Source organism: Lynx canadensis, chromosome D1 (assembly GCF_007474595.2).
Source record: "Lynx canadensis isolate LIC74 chromosome D1, mLynCan4.pri.v2, whole genome shotgun sequence".
NCBI lineage: Eukaryota > Metazoa > Chordata > Mammalia > Carnivora > Felidae > Lynx > Lynx canadensis.
The window spans coordinates 88,057,381-88,075,967 of record NC_044312.2 but is presented as its reverse complement, the minus strand read 5'-3'; the positions used below and the strand labels follow the sequence as shown (position 1 = coordinate 88,075,967).

The 18,587-nt window shown below is 40.2% G+C and overlaps 1 protein-coding gene across 1 annotated transcript in view; it reads left to right on the top strand.

The window, feature by feature from the left end:
- The first annotated feature begins 1,166 nt into the window (after positions 1 to 1,166).
- FBXO3 (F-box protein 3) overlaps positions 1,167 to 18,587 on the top strand; it is a 32,384-nt gene continuing 14,963 nt past the window's right edge. The window contains exons 1-4 of the mRNA XM_030331406.1: positions 1,167 to 1,305; positions 6,025 to 6,114; positions 7,980 to 8,143; positions 17,382 to 17,496. Of these exons, the coding sequence (XP_030187266.1) occupies positions 1,202 to 1,305; positions 6,025 to 6,114; positions 7,980 to 8,143; positions 17,382 to 17,496 (473 nt within the window). The 5' untranslated portion in view covers positions 1,167 to 1,201. The remainder of the gene's footprint in view (positions 1,306 to 6,024; positions 6,115 to 7,979; positions 8,144 to 17,381; positions 17,497 to 18,587) is intronic.

Genomic DNA, 18,587 nt, shown 5'->3' with positions numbered 1-18,587 from the left:
AAATTAACATTTACTGACAATCTAGTCAGGCACTTAACACAAACAAAACTTCATTTCCATCCATAAACCACTTTAGGGGAGGGATAGATTTTAGAGATGAGTCCAGAAGCTCACAGAATTTAGGCATGGTTAGCTAGTCCACCAGCTCAATTCTAGTAAAGTAAATGACAGATTCGTGATCCCCAGGTCTCACTGGACTCCTCGAAGTCCCTTACACCATACTGCCTTTGGAAAAGCAAGGGAAAAGAAGGATTCAGGTAAGTGTATATTCACTTCTCCCACCAGCACTTTTGTACCACCTTGGCGAAGCTAACAATGGGCAACCGCCATGCCTCAGTTACGCCCACTAGCGGTTTTGGCTCATCCCTTCACACCCAGGATACTTAACATTGCTGAGATTAAACCTTGGGGGGGAAATCCATTTAGTACACACTTTGCATTGCCCTAATAGGCTGAATAACCTTGACGACCAAATTAAGTGAAAGCGTCTGACCTTTAGATCCAGTACCTGTGCACCTATAACTTGGGGAGGTGGTTAAAATAATGCCCTCAACAATCATTTCCCCAATTCGGAAGGAGCCTGGCACCTCTGGCTAATTTCCCAACTCTGCGCCTACTGAATGGACAAGGCTCAGAGCCGCCCTGTTGTGTGCTAGGGACACGCGGGGCGAGGGAGGCTGACCGGAAAAACGAAGTTTCTAGGTTGGAAGACTAAGAGGAGCGAAGGATTTGGGGGTCAAGGGCGGAGAGGACTTAGGGTGAGATTTGGGGCCTGTCTCCGAGGATACCGGGTGTAAAATTTCACATACGGGGGCGGGAGGGCTAGAGAGAGCCAGGCAGACAAAAGTCTTTGGGAACAAAGGCTGAAAGGGGTTCGGGGTGGGCAAGTTTAGGGACTGGAGTGGGAGGAGAGAGTGCGGGAGATGTCACGGGGAATGGGAGACAGCCTGCAGAGCTCGCGCACCGTAGCGGAGCCGTGATCCGCGAAGCAGCGGGTCCTACTGCACTGGCCTGGGGCCCACGGGGCGGGGGTGGAGCCTTACCGGGAGCCGCCCCTTCGATCCGCCCTGTGGGCGGGGCTGTCCTGGCGGTTACATAACAAACCTGTACCAGCGGCTGGGGAGCGGCTCGGGCGGTGGCGGCGGGGGGCGGGGTCTGGGCGGGACCGGGGCGGGGCCAGGCCTGCACCGGGCCAGGCAAGATGGCGGCGATGGAGACCCAGTCGGCACCGCTGACCCTAGAATCGCTGCCGACCGATCCCCTGCTCCTCATCTTATCCTTCTTGGACTACCGGGACCTAATCAAGTAATGGGACGACGCGCATGGCAGGGGTGGGGTCACGGGGGGGGGAAGGCAGTGAGACAGGAGGGACGGAGGCCCGGCTAGCCGACCGGACCTGGACTCCCGCGTCAGCCAGAAGGTGACGCCAGGGCAGCCCTGATCCTGCAGAGCCACCCCAGGGCCTGGGCGAGACGGGGGCGGAAAGGGCCCCGCCTTTAGATCTTCCTCCCGTCCAGGGCCCAGGCCTGAGGAGCGACGAGAGTCCTCTCTCCCAGGCCTCGGCGAGGCCCAGTTGTAAGATCGGGGAGGTATTGCTCCCCGCTGCTGCCCCGCCAACCCCAGTGCCCAGTACCCGCCGCCCGCCCCGCTGGTTTCGGCCCGATCTGGCCCAGCCCTGGATGCTTTGGAAAAGCCCCTATCCAGGCCAAGTGCTCTTTCCTGCTTGGACCAGGGCCTGCGGACTGGGACGCAGTAGTGGGCAGGTGGGGCGCCGGAGGGAAGGAGCCAGGCGACCCTCTGACCCGCCCCCAGGTGCGACTTACGTGGTACCATAATATCTAGCAGGGCTCACTTTCGGACATCTATGCTTGATAATTGTTTTGCTGCCAGCTTTCCTCCTCACGGTTGCATGTTGGATTTTGTGTTTTGGTAGTGACTTCCGGTGGTGCGATACAGGTGACCGTCTTCTCCCCTGTACGCTTTGGGTTTCCCACATTACCAGCATCCGTTCCAAAAATAAACACCGGTTGCTGGTAAGGGTGGTTAAGTGCCCAGTTCCTTCTGCGCTCGGGACTGTCAGGGATGGTGGAAGAAATGGCGTTGTTTACACCCTTGACAGCTGGTGGCATGGCTCTGTCTTTCTTGTGCCACCATATATATTTGCAGAGGAGGCAAAATCGCCCTCTTAAGGATGGGTAGGCAAGATTCGTTTTGTTTTGTTTTGATTTGTTTTTTTGTATTACCAACTGGATTCTAACCATTTGATTATTGCGCCCTGTGTTATCAGAAATTCTTTTAGAAATACAGCATTCTTGGATTTATTAATAATAATTGTTGGCTTGCCTAGCTATGTGGCGAGAGAGGGATAACTCCAGTTTCTGGCTGCTATCTATATTAGTGCCTGTAACTTTGTTTTTCAAGAAAATAAATTTTTCTCTACCCAGGCTGGTACTTAAAGCAGAGAAATAACGTTTGTCTTTTCTTTGGAAAAGGCTGTTCCAGGAGCAAACTGTTTTCATCTGCAATATTTTGTTGCTATATAGCCTCTTAGAAATCTAAGACACACACACACACATTGCTGCCAGAGTGATTTTTCTAAGACAGATCTGGCTGTCATTCTCCTTAACCTATGATACTTCTTGTTTATTTACAGACTATAACCTAAACTTCTGGGAGCGTTTATGGTCCTTATCAATTTGGCACAAACCACTCTAGCCAAATCAGACCTCTGCCAGCATACTGCACACTTGTTGTTTTTTTGTTCAGTGGCTTAAGATCTTGACCCTGCCTGGAAGCCTTGCTTGCCTTTTCTCAACCTGGCAAGATGGAATTTCTTTAAGACCCTCTCTCCTGATTCCTCTACCTTCTTCTTTCTTTTGCAGAGTTTATTTGCCATACCAGATAGTGTGCTTTTTTTTTTTAATTTAAATTTTATTTTTTTTAGAAAGAGGGAACGAGTGGGAGGAGGGCCAGAGGGGAAGAAAGAAAGAATCTCAAGCAGGCTCCATGCTCAGCATAGATCTAGCCTGTCGTGGGGCTCGATCCCACAACCCTGGGATCATGAGCATGACCTGAGCCGAAATCAAGAGTTGGACCCTCAACCCACTGAGCCCCCCAGGCACCCCTAGATTTGTGCACTTCTTAAAAGTAAAGACTGTCTTGGGGTGCCTGGGGAGCTCAGTCAGTTAAGCATCTGATTCTTGATTTCCACACAGGTCATGATCTCACAGCCGTGAGTTCCAGTGGAGTTTGAGCCCAGGGTCAGGCTCTATGCTGACAGCTCCAAGCCCGCTTGGGATCCTCTCTGCCCCTCCCTCATGTTCTCTCTCTCTCTCTCTCTCTCTCTCTCTCTCTCTCTCTCTCACTGTCTCTCCTTGAAATAAATAAATAAACATTTTTTAAAATTCTCAAAAGGTAAAGACTGTTTGTTTATCTTAGTATTCTTCATTTATTCAGTAGATTGTTTTCAGTGTCTGCTGTGTGCCAGCCAGTTAAATGTTGGGGATATAACAGTGAACAAGACAGAGAGGCCTCTCTTACGAAGTTTTACAGTTGTGTGGGCAAGATGGGAAAACAAAGTGCATAATTACAAGAGATGCTGTTTGCTATGAAGGAAATAAACCAGTTCCTCTGTAAAGGAATGGGAGGGAGGGATGATCAGTTCACATTGCAAGGAGTTGTCGTATATGAAGGAGGGCATAGAGCAGTCCTGGCAGAGGGAACAGTGTGTTCAGAAGCTGATTGGACAATAACATAGCCTGTTGGAGGTGCTAGAATGGTGTTGTGGGAGTTAGGGAGTGACTCACAGGCAGAATGGCTTGAGAAGAGACTGGTGAGATCATGCAGGACCCTGTGAGCCAAGATGAGGGGATCAGATTTTATTTTAAATGCTTTAGAGAAGAACCTTTTTGTTCTATTCAGGCCCTCAATGGATTAGATGATGCCCACCCACATTGTCCACCATTTCAAATGCTAATCCTTTCCAGAACATCTATACACACACACACACACACACACACACACACACACACACAGAAATGTTTAACCAGCTATCTGGGTATCTATCCCTTGGCGCAGGCAAGTTGACACATAAAGTTAACTGTCACAAACATCACATTTTATTTACAAAAAAGTTTCCAGTGTACTACAACTTCTTTCCTGCACTATACAGCCCCACTTTGCCAAGTGTCTTGCCTATTGCTGAGCTCCAGAGTTTTAGATACATATTTACTGAACTGGATGGTGTTGGATTGGGGTAGTCTGTTGGGATCATTGTGTAATATTAGCTGCACAATGTGGATCTCTTCCCGATGATTTATTGTGTACTATTCATTCTTAACCCTCACTGTGTATCAGAATTATATGTGACACTTTTTTTTAAGTTTATTTTGAGAGAGAGAGAGAGAGAAAGAGAGAGAGAGAGAGAGAGAGAACAAGCAGGGGAGGGGCAGAGAGATAGGGAGAGCGAGAATCCCAAGCAGGCTCCGATGCGGGCTTGATCTCACGTACTGTGAGATGATGAGCTGAGCCTAGATCAAGAGTCTGATGTTCAATGGACTAAGCCACCCAGGGGCCCCAACATGTGACACTTTTTAAACATACACATGCTTGAGATACAGATCTTACCCCAAGCTAACAGAGTCAGAATGTCTAGAACAGTATTTCTCATCCTTCACGTACATCAAAATCACCTTTGGTGCTTATTCCAGAGATTCTTTTATGTTGTTCACCTCTTGGGACAGTAGAGAGAGAAGGATCAAGAAAAGAAGGAATGAACTCCAAATTCACAAAACTGGAGGGATTCCTATGTTTGCAAATATTAGTTTGGGCACCTCCTGAGCTTGGAAGAAAAGGATCAGGATGATGTTTGTGTAAAATCTGAAAATTGAACAAAGGCTATTATATTATTTACCATCAGTTGGTTTCTCACATGCCCCAGTCATGGCTTTGACAAGCCCCATGTAATTTAAGATTCCCTTAATTGATTACCTATTGCGCAGCTGAGATCTTTGAATATCGGCTTTTCTACAACCTGTGATTCATCTTCTGAAAGGACCGAAATCCATTTTCCTAATCCTAGGTTCTTTTTGCAAATTAATTAAGTAGAGTAGGCTTTATAGGACTGGAGCACTATTGTATTAGAAGTCTCTATATAATAAGAAAATTATTTATCTCTAATATTCCATGTTTTTGAGCAGCTGATACTAACTTGGATCACTATGGATACTGAATCAGAACTATAATGATTCTGACGTATTTTAGAGATGGGCTTTCCAATAGTTGCTATAATTAAAATTGGTTTTGGCTGCAATATTTCTTTCCTTTAAGAAAAAATTGGAACAAAAAAGACAAAAGGCTTATGTATTTAATATCAAATGTCTTGGGGCGCCTGGGTGGCGCAGCCGGTTAAGCGACCGACTTCAGCCAGGTCACGATCTCGCGGTCTGGGAGTTCGAGCCCCGCGTCAGGCTCTGGGCTGATGGCTCAGAGCCTGGAGCCTGTTTCCGATTCTGTGTCTCCCTCTCTCTCTGCCCCTCCCCCGTTCATGCTCTGTCTCTCTCTGTCCCAAAAAATAAATAAATGTTGAAAAAAAAAATTAAAAAAAAAATATCAAATGTCTTGCAGATCTTAACATTTCTTTTTTGTTTACATCTGAATAACATTTCTTCCTGTATGTAGAAGTACTGCCCCAATAATAAGTGCATGAAAACTCTTTGATTTGAAATTAACAACTCCAAAAGTTTATGTTTTATAGACTTTCATACGAAAACTATAGTTGTAGAGGTTTGGGGGGGGTTTATTTGTGAACTCAAATAGTTAAGATTTCACCACTCACAAGGTAATTATAGTAGCTAACATGCTGAACAGGTTTTAGAAAATACTGTTTTGCAATTATAAGGGTGGAAAGTGGGAAATAAGAAACGTAAAAGGAATAAAATAAAACAACACTGAGTATTTTTATCTTTATTTCTAAACTGTTTTCTTATTTTCTTTCATACTAACCTTGAATCTGGTTACTGCCAGTTGTTGCTATGTCAGTCGAAGGCTTAGCCAGCTATCAAGTCATGATCCGCTGTGGAGAAGACATTGCAAAAAATACTGGCTGATATCTGAGTGAGTATTCAGGAAATATGTATTTCTGAAATCCGTCCCTTGGCTTCTGTAACACTAGTCTGTCCGGATCCTCCTCTCTAACCCTTCTCTCTTTATCTCCTTTGATTGTTCTCCTTGTGCCTCCCAGTAAATGCTGGTGTTCTCTAAGCTTCTGTCCTTGGGCCACTGCTCTTCTCCCTCTATGAATTCTGCATGCATGTTGCTGTTTATAGTGGCTGCCTGTGTGCTCCTAACTCCCAAACCTGAATGTCCATCCCTGACATCCCCACGGAGATCGCAACCGCCTGCTGGACCTTTTCCATTGGATGACCCACAAGGGTTTTCTGAGTTCAGTAAATGTGAATAAACTTGACAGAATGAAAGTGTAGTTGACAGAAGGTGGCGTTGGGAAAGACAAAAGAAAAGGTAGGGTTGTCAGTATCTATTTCTTAGATTGAGGGAATCAAGTCCTGGCAAGTTGGCAAAGCAAGAAGTAAAGGTCTAAGTATATTATTTAAAGCTGCAAGTTACTCAGTAGAACTAAAAATAATAGGCTATCAAACCCTGGGAGGAGGAAGAATGGGGAAGAGGAAATTTTAAGTATTGTCTGAACTGATCTTTTTCTTTGGGGTATCAGTAGATAGATATAAAATCTATAGATCAAGACTAGAGGCATAAATGTTTAGACTTATAACTTCCAGAAATAACAAAAGTTTCCTTTGAAGGGTTGGACTTAGAAGAGGAGACTAGTTTTTCATAAGTTCGTTGGTACTGTATGGTTTTGATAATATGTATGTACATTATTTTCCTTCCAACCCCTGTCTCCCCCCACCCCCCAAACAACACCTGAATTGTTGTTTTCACCATCCCTAAACCCGATTCTCCTGCATTCCTCATCTTCATGGTGGTACCATCCACCTGGGCCTTCCAAGCCAGAAATAGGCATCATCCTAGATCTCCTCTCTTTCTGTTTCTACATTCATTCAATTACCAAGCCCTTTCTGATTTTAGCCTCTCTATATTTCTTGAATCTTTTTTCTCATTTCATCTAGCTACCCGTTTTAGGTCAGTTCATCATCTCTTACCAGAACTCCTCACAACCCTCCTGACTCATCTCTTGTGCCTCTAGTTTACACACCTCCCAAACCACAATCACAATTCTCTCTTTCAGCTCCCCTGTTAAAACCCTTCAGTAGCTCTCCGTTCCCTACAGGATAAGGTCCAACCTCGTTAGCATGATACCGGAAGGCCCTTTGTGGCTGCCTTATCCTGTGCCACTTCTGACTCTTAAGTCTACGCTTCATTCTTTCCCCCTGATTAGAATATACATTATTTGAGGGCAGAAAATAAGCCTCATTTTTAATGTCCTCCATGGCTGAGTAGACACTCAATAAATGTATGTGGAATTGTACCAAATGAGAGATTGAATCATGTGATTACTTTGAATGCTACATGATTTTCTGGGTAACCCAGTGTGTAGGTAAATTGTATTAGTATCGTTATGTCATTAAATTCTAAATGTTTTCTAAAGTAAAACAACTACATAATATGCTTTAAAACTTTATAATTGTGATGTTTTAAGGAGTAAGTTGAAATTCATACCTTATATACTATTCACATTGTGTTTCATTAAGGACATAGGGGAAAACTTAGGGGAAAGAATAAGTAGAAATAAGACAATAAGTGACTCATAATCCCACCCTGCCAGCAATAACTCCAGTAGAATTTTTTGATGTATGTATCACTTTTGCTATCTAGTCTTCATTTGTAGCTAAAATAAATGAAAAGGAAGGGAGAGGTAAGCACAAATTCCCAATAAAGTATGTTGGTAAGTGTTTAATTTCATTTCAAAAGATTTTTAATCTCATTTTTTAAAATCTGTTTAGGGAAGAGAAAACACAGAAGAATCAGTGTTGGAAATCTCTCTTCATAGATACTTACTCTGATGTAGGAAGATACATTGACCATTATGCTGCTATTAAAAAGGCCTGGGATGATCTCAAGAAATATTTGGAGCCCAGATGTCCTCGGATGGTTTTGTCTCTGAAAGGTACTGGGAATGCAGGGTCTCCCTTCTTCATCTAGTAACTATAGTATAAATAGGTTAAATAACTTTGGTTTTCTTATCATCTATGCTACTCTGTAATTCACCAACATTATCTGTAATTCACCATTCATATTTGGCCAAGAAAATAGGAAGCCTATATTACTAAAAGGACTCTTGCTTTACTGCTTGTCCCATTTTTGAGTGCCTGGGGACCCATGTGATTATTTATTAGAAGGGAAAGCTGAACTCCTTGTATCCTTATATTTTATAATAAACTCACTAATAGGAAGATTGCTTGAGGATAACTATTGTGATTTCTTTCAGAGGATTTGTTTTTTAATTGAAAAACTGCCTGCTGTATCAACCCTCTTTCTTATTTTTAGTGCAAGTAAATTGTTGTTTGATAGTCTAATGATTTAGAAAGATCAAGTATTAAAGACCTGGGTCTTTAAGAGTGTGAGAGGAGCATACTAAAATAAGGAAACCTTTCATCCCTATTTTGACATTTACAGAACAGTTAAAACTAAGATTTGAACTGAGGTCTATTTGACCCCAGAATTTGTGCTCTTTCTATTATTGTCCAACTCTGGGAAGAGATATTAACAAGCTCTTTCCCATTCATTTGATTTGCTAATTTATGCCCAGGAAAGTATATAAATAGGTTGCAGATATATTGCTACTTACCTGCTTTAGTCTCCAAGTTTTTTCAGATTTCTCCACTAAAAGGAATATAAAACATGTTTTGGCTTTGCTGAGCTGAGCTGAGCTGTAATTGGAATCAGTTCTTCTCACATGTATTCCTTTTGAACTAAGGTCTCTTTAGAAACAGCCTTCCTTTTACATTCCGTATTTCCACTGTAACTTCCCATGCAAACATGAATTTCGTACAAACCATGATTGTATGACCAGGCACTTCAAACTGAGTTGCTAGGAGCTAGAGGAAAGATTGATTTGGCAGGGAGAGTAGAGCTTTGAAGGAAAGTATCCTTGATTAATATCTTCAGTGGCTTTTTGGTCTTGGAAGAAAAGAACAATATGACCAATATCTACTTGGTATGTGGGGTTAAATAATTTCAAGAGGAAGGTCATTCCGAAAATAGGTATTTCAGAATATAAGTAAAATAGGTAAGGGTTTGTAATAGCTATTATTTTGTATTAAACACAAATCAAGGCACTAAGCTAATTGTTTTATATTATTCCATTTAATGTACCCAAATCTTATGAGATAGATAATTATTATATAGGTGAACTACCTAAGATATAAAAAGCCAAGTAAGTTGTTTGCTGTCACAAAACAAAAGGCCGCAGAGCCAGGATTTGAATATATAGAGCTGACCCCAGAGCTATGGTCTCAATAACTGATGGGAGAGAGGACCTATCCTATTTTGTCCAGAGTGTCTTAGGACTCTTAGAGAGCAAGTCCAATACTAGCATGTTCGGAACATGAGAATATAACCATGGTTCTCCTTTTAGTCACAGAGCTACCAAGAAATGAAGAAACTAAAGATATAGAGCAGCTTCTTTTTTTGTTTTTCTTTTTTTTTTTCTTCCTTTTTTTGGGGGGTTGGGAGGACTCCCATTTGGCATTCCCAGGTTCGCTGCTCACTGTTCTGTATCTAATGGTTAGAGGTGAGGTTGTCAGAGACTTCCTTGATGGCCCCTGTTTCACTCCCAGGTGCCAGTTGTCTGGGGGTTTTGCCCTGAGGAATGGGGTAAAAGCTGTTTGATATCTGGAATGCTGGGGACTCTAGGGGTGCCAGGCCTATGAGTTGTAGGACTGAATCAGGAACTAGCTACTCACCTCAGCGGCGACAGTCCCTGACTCAATCTCAAGGTTATGGAGATGGCAGATAGAAAGGAAACTTGGAAAGCAAATAGGCATCGGGCTTGGGGAAAGTTTTACAGAGTACCTTGAAATTATGGTATATTAATATATCTTGTACCAATCTATCTAATGGTATATAACATGTGTCTTCAGATTCCATATTTACCTTACATGTGGGCTTAGAACTTCAGATTTGAAAGGGGCCTTTGAGACCATTTAGACCAGAGGTTGGCAAACTTTTTCTTTAAATGACCAGATAGTAAATATTTTAGTCTTTGAGAGATAGATGGTCTCTGTCACAACTATTCAACTCTACTGTTATTGTGGGGAAGCAGCCATAGATAATACATAGACAAAGGGGCGAGGCAGTGTTCCAAGAAAACTTCATTTACAGAAACAGGCTGCAGGCTGGGATTTGGGCTGCAGGTTGTAATTTGTCAGTCCCCGATTTATACCAGTTCCCTTGTTTTACAGGTGCAGGGACAGGCTCAGAGAGTTTAGGTGATTTACACAAGGTCCCATAACTAGTAAGTGACAGAGGTAGAATTTCAGTGGAGGTTTCTTGGCTCCCAGTAACCTTTTCCCTGCTTTTTCACACAAGTAGTCTAAGGAGCAACGGAAGTACATGAACATTTATTGAGTGCCAGGAAAGCACTATATTAAACACAGGAAGCTTATTTAATCCTCACTATAATTCTCTCAGGCAGGTGGTATTATTCCCCATTTGGCAGATGAAATGGATTAAAGAGGTGAAATTACTTGCCAGAGATCACACAGCTCGTGGGTGGTAGAGCTGAGATTTGAACCTGGTCTGGTTGTGGCCCAAATTCTACCATAGGAAGATGTCCCTCTCAACCTTGATTTTACTATATTGTAAACATGTATTTCCTTATTTTTCTCTCTTGTTGTCATTGTTTTACTTTTTTTCGTCCAGCTATCTCTTCTTCAAGAAATTCTTATTTTCTTAAGGTTATATGTTAAGTGTCCAACATGTAGCACTAACTATACCAATATTAGTTTCCTTCCTCTCAATTTCTGGTTCAGGCAACTATTCATGTTTTCTTCTGTACTAAACTTTTTTTTTTTAAATAAACTTTTTATTTTGGAATAATTGTAGATTGCAGTAAGTTGCAAAGCTAGTACAGAGAGTTCTTGTACACACTTCACCCAGTTTCAGTTTCCCCTAGTGTATCTCCCTACGGGACATTTGTCAAAACTAAAGTCGTCATTGGTATGTAACTATTAACTAAACTCCAGGTTTCATTCAGATTTCACCACAGTTCCCATTAATATGGAATTTGATTCTGGAATTCAATCCAGAATACCACATTGCCTCTAATTGTCATGTCTCCTTAGTGTCTTCTGGTCTGTGGCAATTTCTCTGTCTTTCCTTGTCTTTCATGATCTTGATAGTCTGAAGGAGTATTGGTCAGGTATTTTGTAGAATGTTTCTCAAAACAGCTTTGTCTGAAGAATTACTTATGATTAGATTGGGGTAATGGGTGTTTAGAAAGATTATCATCCACACGCCATCACTGGTGATGTTAACTAACATACAGAAATGCGTGTGGATCATAAGTGTACAACTTGATAAATTATCACAACATAAACATGACCATTGTAACACCCTCCAGGTCAAGAAGTAGAATGATTTTCTGTACCTAGAGCCCCGCCCCCACCCCATCTTTCTCAGAGGTAATTGCTATCCTGATTGCTAGTGCCACTGAATAGTTTTCTCTTTTTGAACTTTATATAAATTGCATGATTAAGTCTATATTTTATGTGAATTATTTCTATTTTGTCTGTGAGATTCAACTGTGTTGTAACAGTAGCTTATTCATTTTTGTTGCACTATAGTCTGCCATTACATGGGTAGGCTCTAATTTATAGATTCATTCTACTGTCGATGGATATTGGGTTATTTCTAGTTTGGGGCTATTATAAATAATGTTACAGATAATTTTTGGTGTACATATGAGCATATTTCTATCAAGTAAATATCGAGGATTGAGTTTCCTGGCTTGTGGAGTATGCTTATGTTAAACTTTAGAAGATACTATTAATTTTCCAAAGTGGTTCTAAAACTTTACAGTCCTACCAACACTTTAACATTGTCATTCTTTTTTTTTTTTTTTTGCCTTTCTAGTGGGTATGTAGTGGTGATTTTAATTTACATTTCCCTAAGGATATTGAATAATGACACTTTTACTTCTAGCTTTCCAGTCTTCACGTCATTCATTTCTTTTTCCTGTTTTACTGCACTGGCTAAGGCCTTCGGTGTGATGTTGGATAGAAATGCTGAGAGTGAGCATCCTTATCTTTCTGATCACAGAGGGAAAGCTTTCAACATTTCTCCTTTAAAGATGATGTTTGCTGTAGGTTTTTTGTAGCTATTCTTTATCACATTGAAGAAAGTCTCTTCTGATCCTAGTTTGTGGAGAGATTTTCTTTTTTTACTTTTGTCTTTGTGTTTTATTTTTTATTTTAAAGTTTATTTGTTTTTGAGGGGTGCCTGGGTGGCTCAGTTGGTTAAGTGTCTGACTTCAGCTCAGGTCATGATCTCATGGTTTGTGAGTTCAAGCCCCACAACGGGCTCTGTGCTGACAGCTCAGAGCCTGGAGCCTTCTTGGGATTCTGTGTCTCCCTCTCTCTCTGTCCCTCCCCCACTCTCTGTCTCTCTCTCCCTCTCAAAAATAAATAAACTTTAAAAAATATTTTTTAAAGTTTATTTATTTTTGAGAGAAAGGGAGAGGGAGACAGAGAATCCCAAGCAGACTCCACACTGTCAGTGTAGATCCTGACGTGGGGCTTGAACTCACAAATCTTGAGATCATGACTTGAACCAAAATGAAGGGTCAGATGCTTAACCAAATGAGCCACCTAGGCGCCCCTATTTTTGTCTTCCTGCTTAAAATTTTTTTTTAATGTTTATTCATTTTTGAGAGAGAGGACAGACAGACAGACAGAGGATGAGCGGGGGAGAGGCGGAGAGAGAGACACACACAGAATACCAAGCTGGCTCCAGGCTCTGAGCTCTCAGCACAAAGCCCCATGTGGGGCTCGAACCCACGAACTGTGAGATCATGACCTGAGCCAAAGGCAGCCGCTTAACCAACCCAGGCCCCCCTGTCTTTGTGTGGATACTTGAGTTTTTGTCAAATGACTTTCCAGCCTTCTGATTATCACATGATTTTCCTACTTCATTCTGTCAATATGCTGAATTGCATTCATTGATTTTCTGAATATTAAACCAACTTTGTATTTCTGGAATAAACATACTTTGGCTGTAATATCCTTTTCATATGTTGGATTTGATTTGCTAGTATTTGATTGGGGTTTTTACATCCATGTTCATGAGAGACTTTGGCCTGTAATTTTTCCTTCTTGCAATGTTCTTGTCAGGTTTTGGTATCAAGATGATGCTGGCCTTATAAAAGGCCAGCCAAGTTGGAAAGTGTTGCTTCTTTTTCTGTTCTCTGGAAAAGTTTATATAAGCTTGGTAGTCTGTCTTGCTTAAATTGTTAGTGGAATGCACCAGCGAAGCCATTCAGTCCTGGAGTTTTCACTGTGGGAAGGTTTTAAGTTACAGATGCAATTTCTTTATTAGATAGAGTACTATTCAGATTTTCTACTTATTCTTATGTCAGTTTTGAGTATATTTCTAGGAAATTGTCCACTTCATTTACGTGTTCTAATTTACTGCTGTAAAGTTTTTTATAATATCCTTTTACCTGTATGATGCTTGCTGTTGTATCTGTAGTGATTTCACCTTTCCGTTTCTGATATTATTTGTGCTTTTTCTGTTATTCTTGATCAGAGTTAACCTTAATAGTTTTTTCGAAGAACTGACTTTAGCCTTTGTCAATCCTCTCTATATTCATTTTCTCTTATTTCATTAATTTCTCTGATTTCTTTCTGAGTTTACTGTGGCTTTTTCCTTTACCTGAGGTGATTAGATCATAAATTTTTAGGCTTTCTTGTTTTCTTCAGATGCATTTGCTACAGATTTCCCTTTAAGCATGGCTTTAGCTTCATCTCATAAGTTTTAATATGTTGTATTTTAATTTACGTGAGATTCAAAATATTTTCTGATTTCTTTTGATTTCTTCTTTGAGCCACAGATTATATCGAAATGTATTGCTTGATTTCCAAATATTTGAGTTTTTTTTTAAAGTAATCTTCTTAATATAATTTATATTTTAATTCCACTGGATCAGAGAATATACTCTGATTTCAGTCATTTGAAATTTGTTGTGCTTTGTTCTCTGGTCCAGCATATACTCTGTCTTGGTAAATTGTTCCATGGACTCTTGAAAAGAATGTATATTTTGCGATTGTTGGATTCAGTACTGTATATATAATTAGGCAAAAATTGTTAATTTTGTTTAAATCTTTTGCACTCTTACTGATTTTATTTTCTTTTTTCTTTTTGTCTACTTGTTCTATTAGTTACTGAGAGGGGTATGTTAAAATTTCTCAGTGTGGTAGGCAGAATTCTGAGAGAGCTCCAAAGATTCACCCCTGCTGTACATGCCTGGTATGATAATAGCCTCCCTTTGAGTGTGAGTGGTGCTGGAGATAATTGATTTCAGTCCTGTTTTTAGGTAATATGTGACAAAGGTGAATGGGCTTTGCAGATTTAATTAAGGTCCCAAATTAGTCGAATTTGAGTTAATTGTTAATCAAAATTAAAATTATCTGGAGCAGGCCTTACCTAATCAGGTGAGCCCTTAAAAGGAACCGGACCCTTCCAAAAGGCAGAGAGATTTGAAGCATGGGTATTTCGTATTGGCTTTGAATAAATAAACCAGCATGTTGTGATGAGGGCCATGTGATAGGGAATGGCAGGTGGCTTCTGGGAGCTGAGGGCCACAGTCCTGCAACTGCAAGGAAATGAATTCTGACCATAACCAGTGAAGTTGGAAGGGGACTTCAAGCATAAGATACATAACCTAAGATGCATAGCAGCCGGAGTTGACACAGTGATTTCAGCCATTGGGACCTGTGCGGAGGATCCAATTCAGTCATGCCCAGACTTCTTACCTACAGAAATTGTGGGATAGTAAATGAATGCGGTTTCAGCTGCTAATAGCACAGCAATAGAAAACTAATAACTGTGGTTGTGGATATATCTTTTTTCAATTTTAGTTCTGTTATTTAAAAAAATACATTTTGAAGCTGTGTTATTTGCTACACAAAATTAGCATTATAATATTTGTGTAGTCAATTTAACCTTTTTGCCATTACAAAAAGCCTTCTGTTACTTCTGATAATGCTGTGTGCCTGAAAGTCTATTTTGTGTGATTTTGGTAGAGCTATTTTAACTTTCTTTTCTGTATCTACATCTCTAAGATGTTTCTCTTGTATGTGATTGTGTTTTGTTTTGTTTCTGTCACTCTTTTATTTATTAGATTATTTAGTTTATTTATATTTAATGTAATTATTACTGCATTTGGATTCATATATATGCCATGTTCCTAATTATTTTTTATTTGTGCTCCTGAACAGATGTTCCTTTTTTTCTATTCTACTTAATTATGTTTTATTCTGTATCTCCTTTTCTTACATAACTTTTTTAGCAATTACCCTAGAGATTAAAGTATGCACCTCTGATTTAATTAAAATCTATTGTAAATTAGTATTTTTACCACTTCCTGGGCAATACAAGAACCTTAGACTACTTTAACTCCAATTATCTCCCTCCTGCCTCTTGTGTTACAGTTTTCGTGATTTTAATTTTGAACATATTTTCTATCCCTGAAAAGATTATTATTATTATTTTGTATATTCAGTTCAATTTCATTTTAGACTTACCTCCATATCTACCTTTTCTCATTGCTCTTCATTTCTTCCTGCATCTTCATGCTTTCATTTGGGATCATTTTTCTTCTACCAGAAGAATTCCTTTTAGTGTTTTGTTTTAATTTTTAAAAATTTCTGTTTATTTATTTTAATATTTTTTTATTTTTTTATTTATTTATTTTTTTTTAATATTTTTTTATTTTTGAGAGAGAGAGGCACAGAGCATGAATGGGGGAGGGGCAGAGAGAGAGGGAGGCACAGCTCTATGCTGAGCTATCAGCTCCAGGGCTCAAACTCATGAACTGACCAATTGTAAGATCATGACCTGAGCCAAAGTCAGATGCCCAACTGACTGAGCCACCCAGGCACCCCATTTTTAGTAATTTTTTAAAGGAGAGACCCCTACTCCTGAATTTTTCAGATTGTTTTTCATCTAAAAATGTATTTCTTTCACCTACACTTTTGAAATATATATATTCAGTGGGTATAGAATTTTAGTCAACAGTTATTTTTTTCAGCACTTTGAAGATACCATTCTTCTGGCTTCTGTTGTTTCTGTTGAGAATGTAGCTGTCAGTCTGATTGTTATACCTTTGAAGGGGACTGTCTGACTTTCCCCCTTTGGCTGCTTTTTAAGATTTCTCTTTGTCTCTGATTTTCAGCAGTTTCCCAATAATGAGTCTAGATATGATTTTCTTTATAACTGTTCTCCACTGGCTGAAGTGCTTCTTGAATCTGTGGTTTAGTGTTTTCATCAATTTTGGAAAATTCTCTCAGTGTTGCTGCCAAAAGCCTTGCTCAGCTTCTCAGCCACATGTTTGCTTTTAGACTTGGCACTTGCCTCTAAGACAAGGTTGCTCCAAAGGCCCTGCTGAGCTCTCAGTTTCCCTGTTCTTCTGACTCTCCTCTCCCCCTGTCCTCACTGTCTTTGAGGTTCTGCAAAAGCCCTGAAACCAATTTTCGGTTGCATTTTCCTGGTTCTCAGCAAGAAGTTTGCTCCAACAACCTGGTGAGCCATTGCTGGAAGTGAATCCCTTCTCTTGGTATTGGTAATCACTTCCGGCTTTTTGAAGCTGGAATATATGACAAGCTTACAAACATGCAAAATTGGGTTTAAGTTAATGGCTTCCCCACAGCATGAACTTATACCCACCTATGCCCTATATTTCTCATTGAGAGACTATGTTAAGACTCTTGAACAACATCAGTTTGGAGAACTGGAGAGGTTCTCCAAACTGGAGAGGCTTTTTTTAGTAGAGTGAGTGTGTTAGATTAAGAAAAATGAGATATATCCTAAAGTTTGCAGCATAATGTAAAAAAAATTACTGTGGATCCCCCTGCTGCCTACCTTTCCATATTTTACGGAGTGCCAGTGTTTTCCCTGTTGAGGGGAAACTGAGGAGTTTCTTTCTCAGTGCTTCAAATGTCAGAGTCAATCCAAAGTGATATATTGTTGTTCTGAATTTTCCATCTAATTTCCCTATATTTCAGCAGTACAATTTGGACAGAATTCACTTGCTCTACGATTGTCCCACTGGCTAGAGGAAGGTTGTATTTGTCCTTAGATATAAGGATTCTTGTTTCTTCATAATTTGCTTTTTTGTGTATTTGCAGAGGGCGCTCGAGAGGAAGACCTAGATGCAGTGGAAGCTCAGATTGGTTGCAAGCTTCCTGATGATTATCGATGTTCATATCGTATCCACAATGGGCAGAAGTTAGTGGTTCCTGGGTAAGATGTTTGCCATTTGGATTATTTTTAATGACACAAATGATTTCCCAGAATGAAAATAAAAACAATTTGTACTTGCTCTTGACAGATTAAAGGTGTACAGGAATTCCCTCTTCTTCTTTGTAAGAATCCAAAAGACAAAATCTCGGGGCCCCTGGGTGGCTCAGTCGGTTAAGCATCCGACTTCGGTTCAGGTCATGATCTCACAATTCGTGGGTTCAAGCCCCAAGTCCAGGTCTGTGCTGACAGCTCAGAGCCCAGAGCTTGCTTCAGATTCTGTGTCTCGCTCACAGACACATGCTCTCTCTCTCAAAAATAAATAAACCTTAAAAAAAATCTTAAAAAAAAACCAAACCCTATAGCTTGAATTTGATTTTACTAAAGTAAATATGTCTCATGCAAGCAATATTTCTATCAATGCATCTTTATGCTTCTAAAACAAAGTCTGATTGGGGTTGGGGTGGGTACTGTAGTACATAGGGTGGATGTGTGTGTGTGAGTATACTTTAAAACTGTTCAGAACCCTTAAAGTCTCTGTCCCAGGTAAATTGTTTTGAAGAGCTTGATATAAATTCTGAGTACCATATATATAAAACGCAATAATTTGTTCAGAGCTACATACACCAAAGAAAGTATAGTTTTGTCCTATTCAGGCATAGCGTATAATTAAACGGCCTATTTTTAAGAGGAAGTATTCATTATGGAACCTTTGGCAAAAGCAGGCCATGTAGTAGCAGCTGTTGAATTCATTCACAGTATTAAAAACTATATACTTTGGGTCTAATCTTTTTGTTCTTTTGTGAAAATTAAGCTATTTCAGAGACGTTGCATTTAATGAAATGCTCCTAAGAGTTTAGGGAGAACTTTACATTGTTCTTAGTGGAAGGTGATGTGTCTTTGTGTGTGAAGAATCATATGAGACTCTGTTACCATTTAGATCAGGGTTGAGTGAGTACAGGGTGATCATACTGAGATTACAAGGTAGTATTCAGAAATCAAATATTGGGCAATTAGGACTAAATAAGTGTAAATTACTGGCTGTTTTTTTCCTAGTCTTTTTAACCTACTGAACCGAAACTTGACAAAAATTT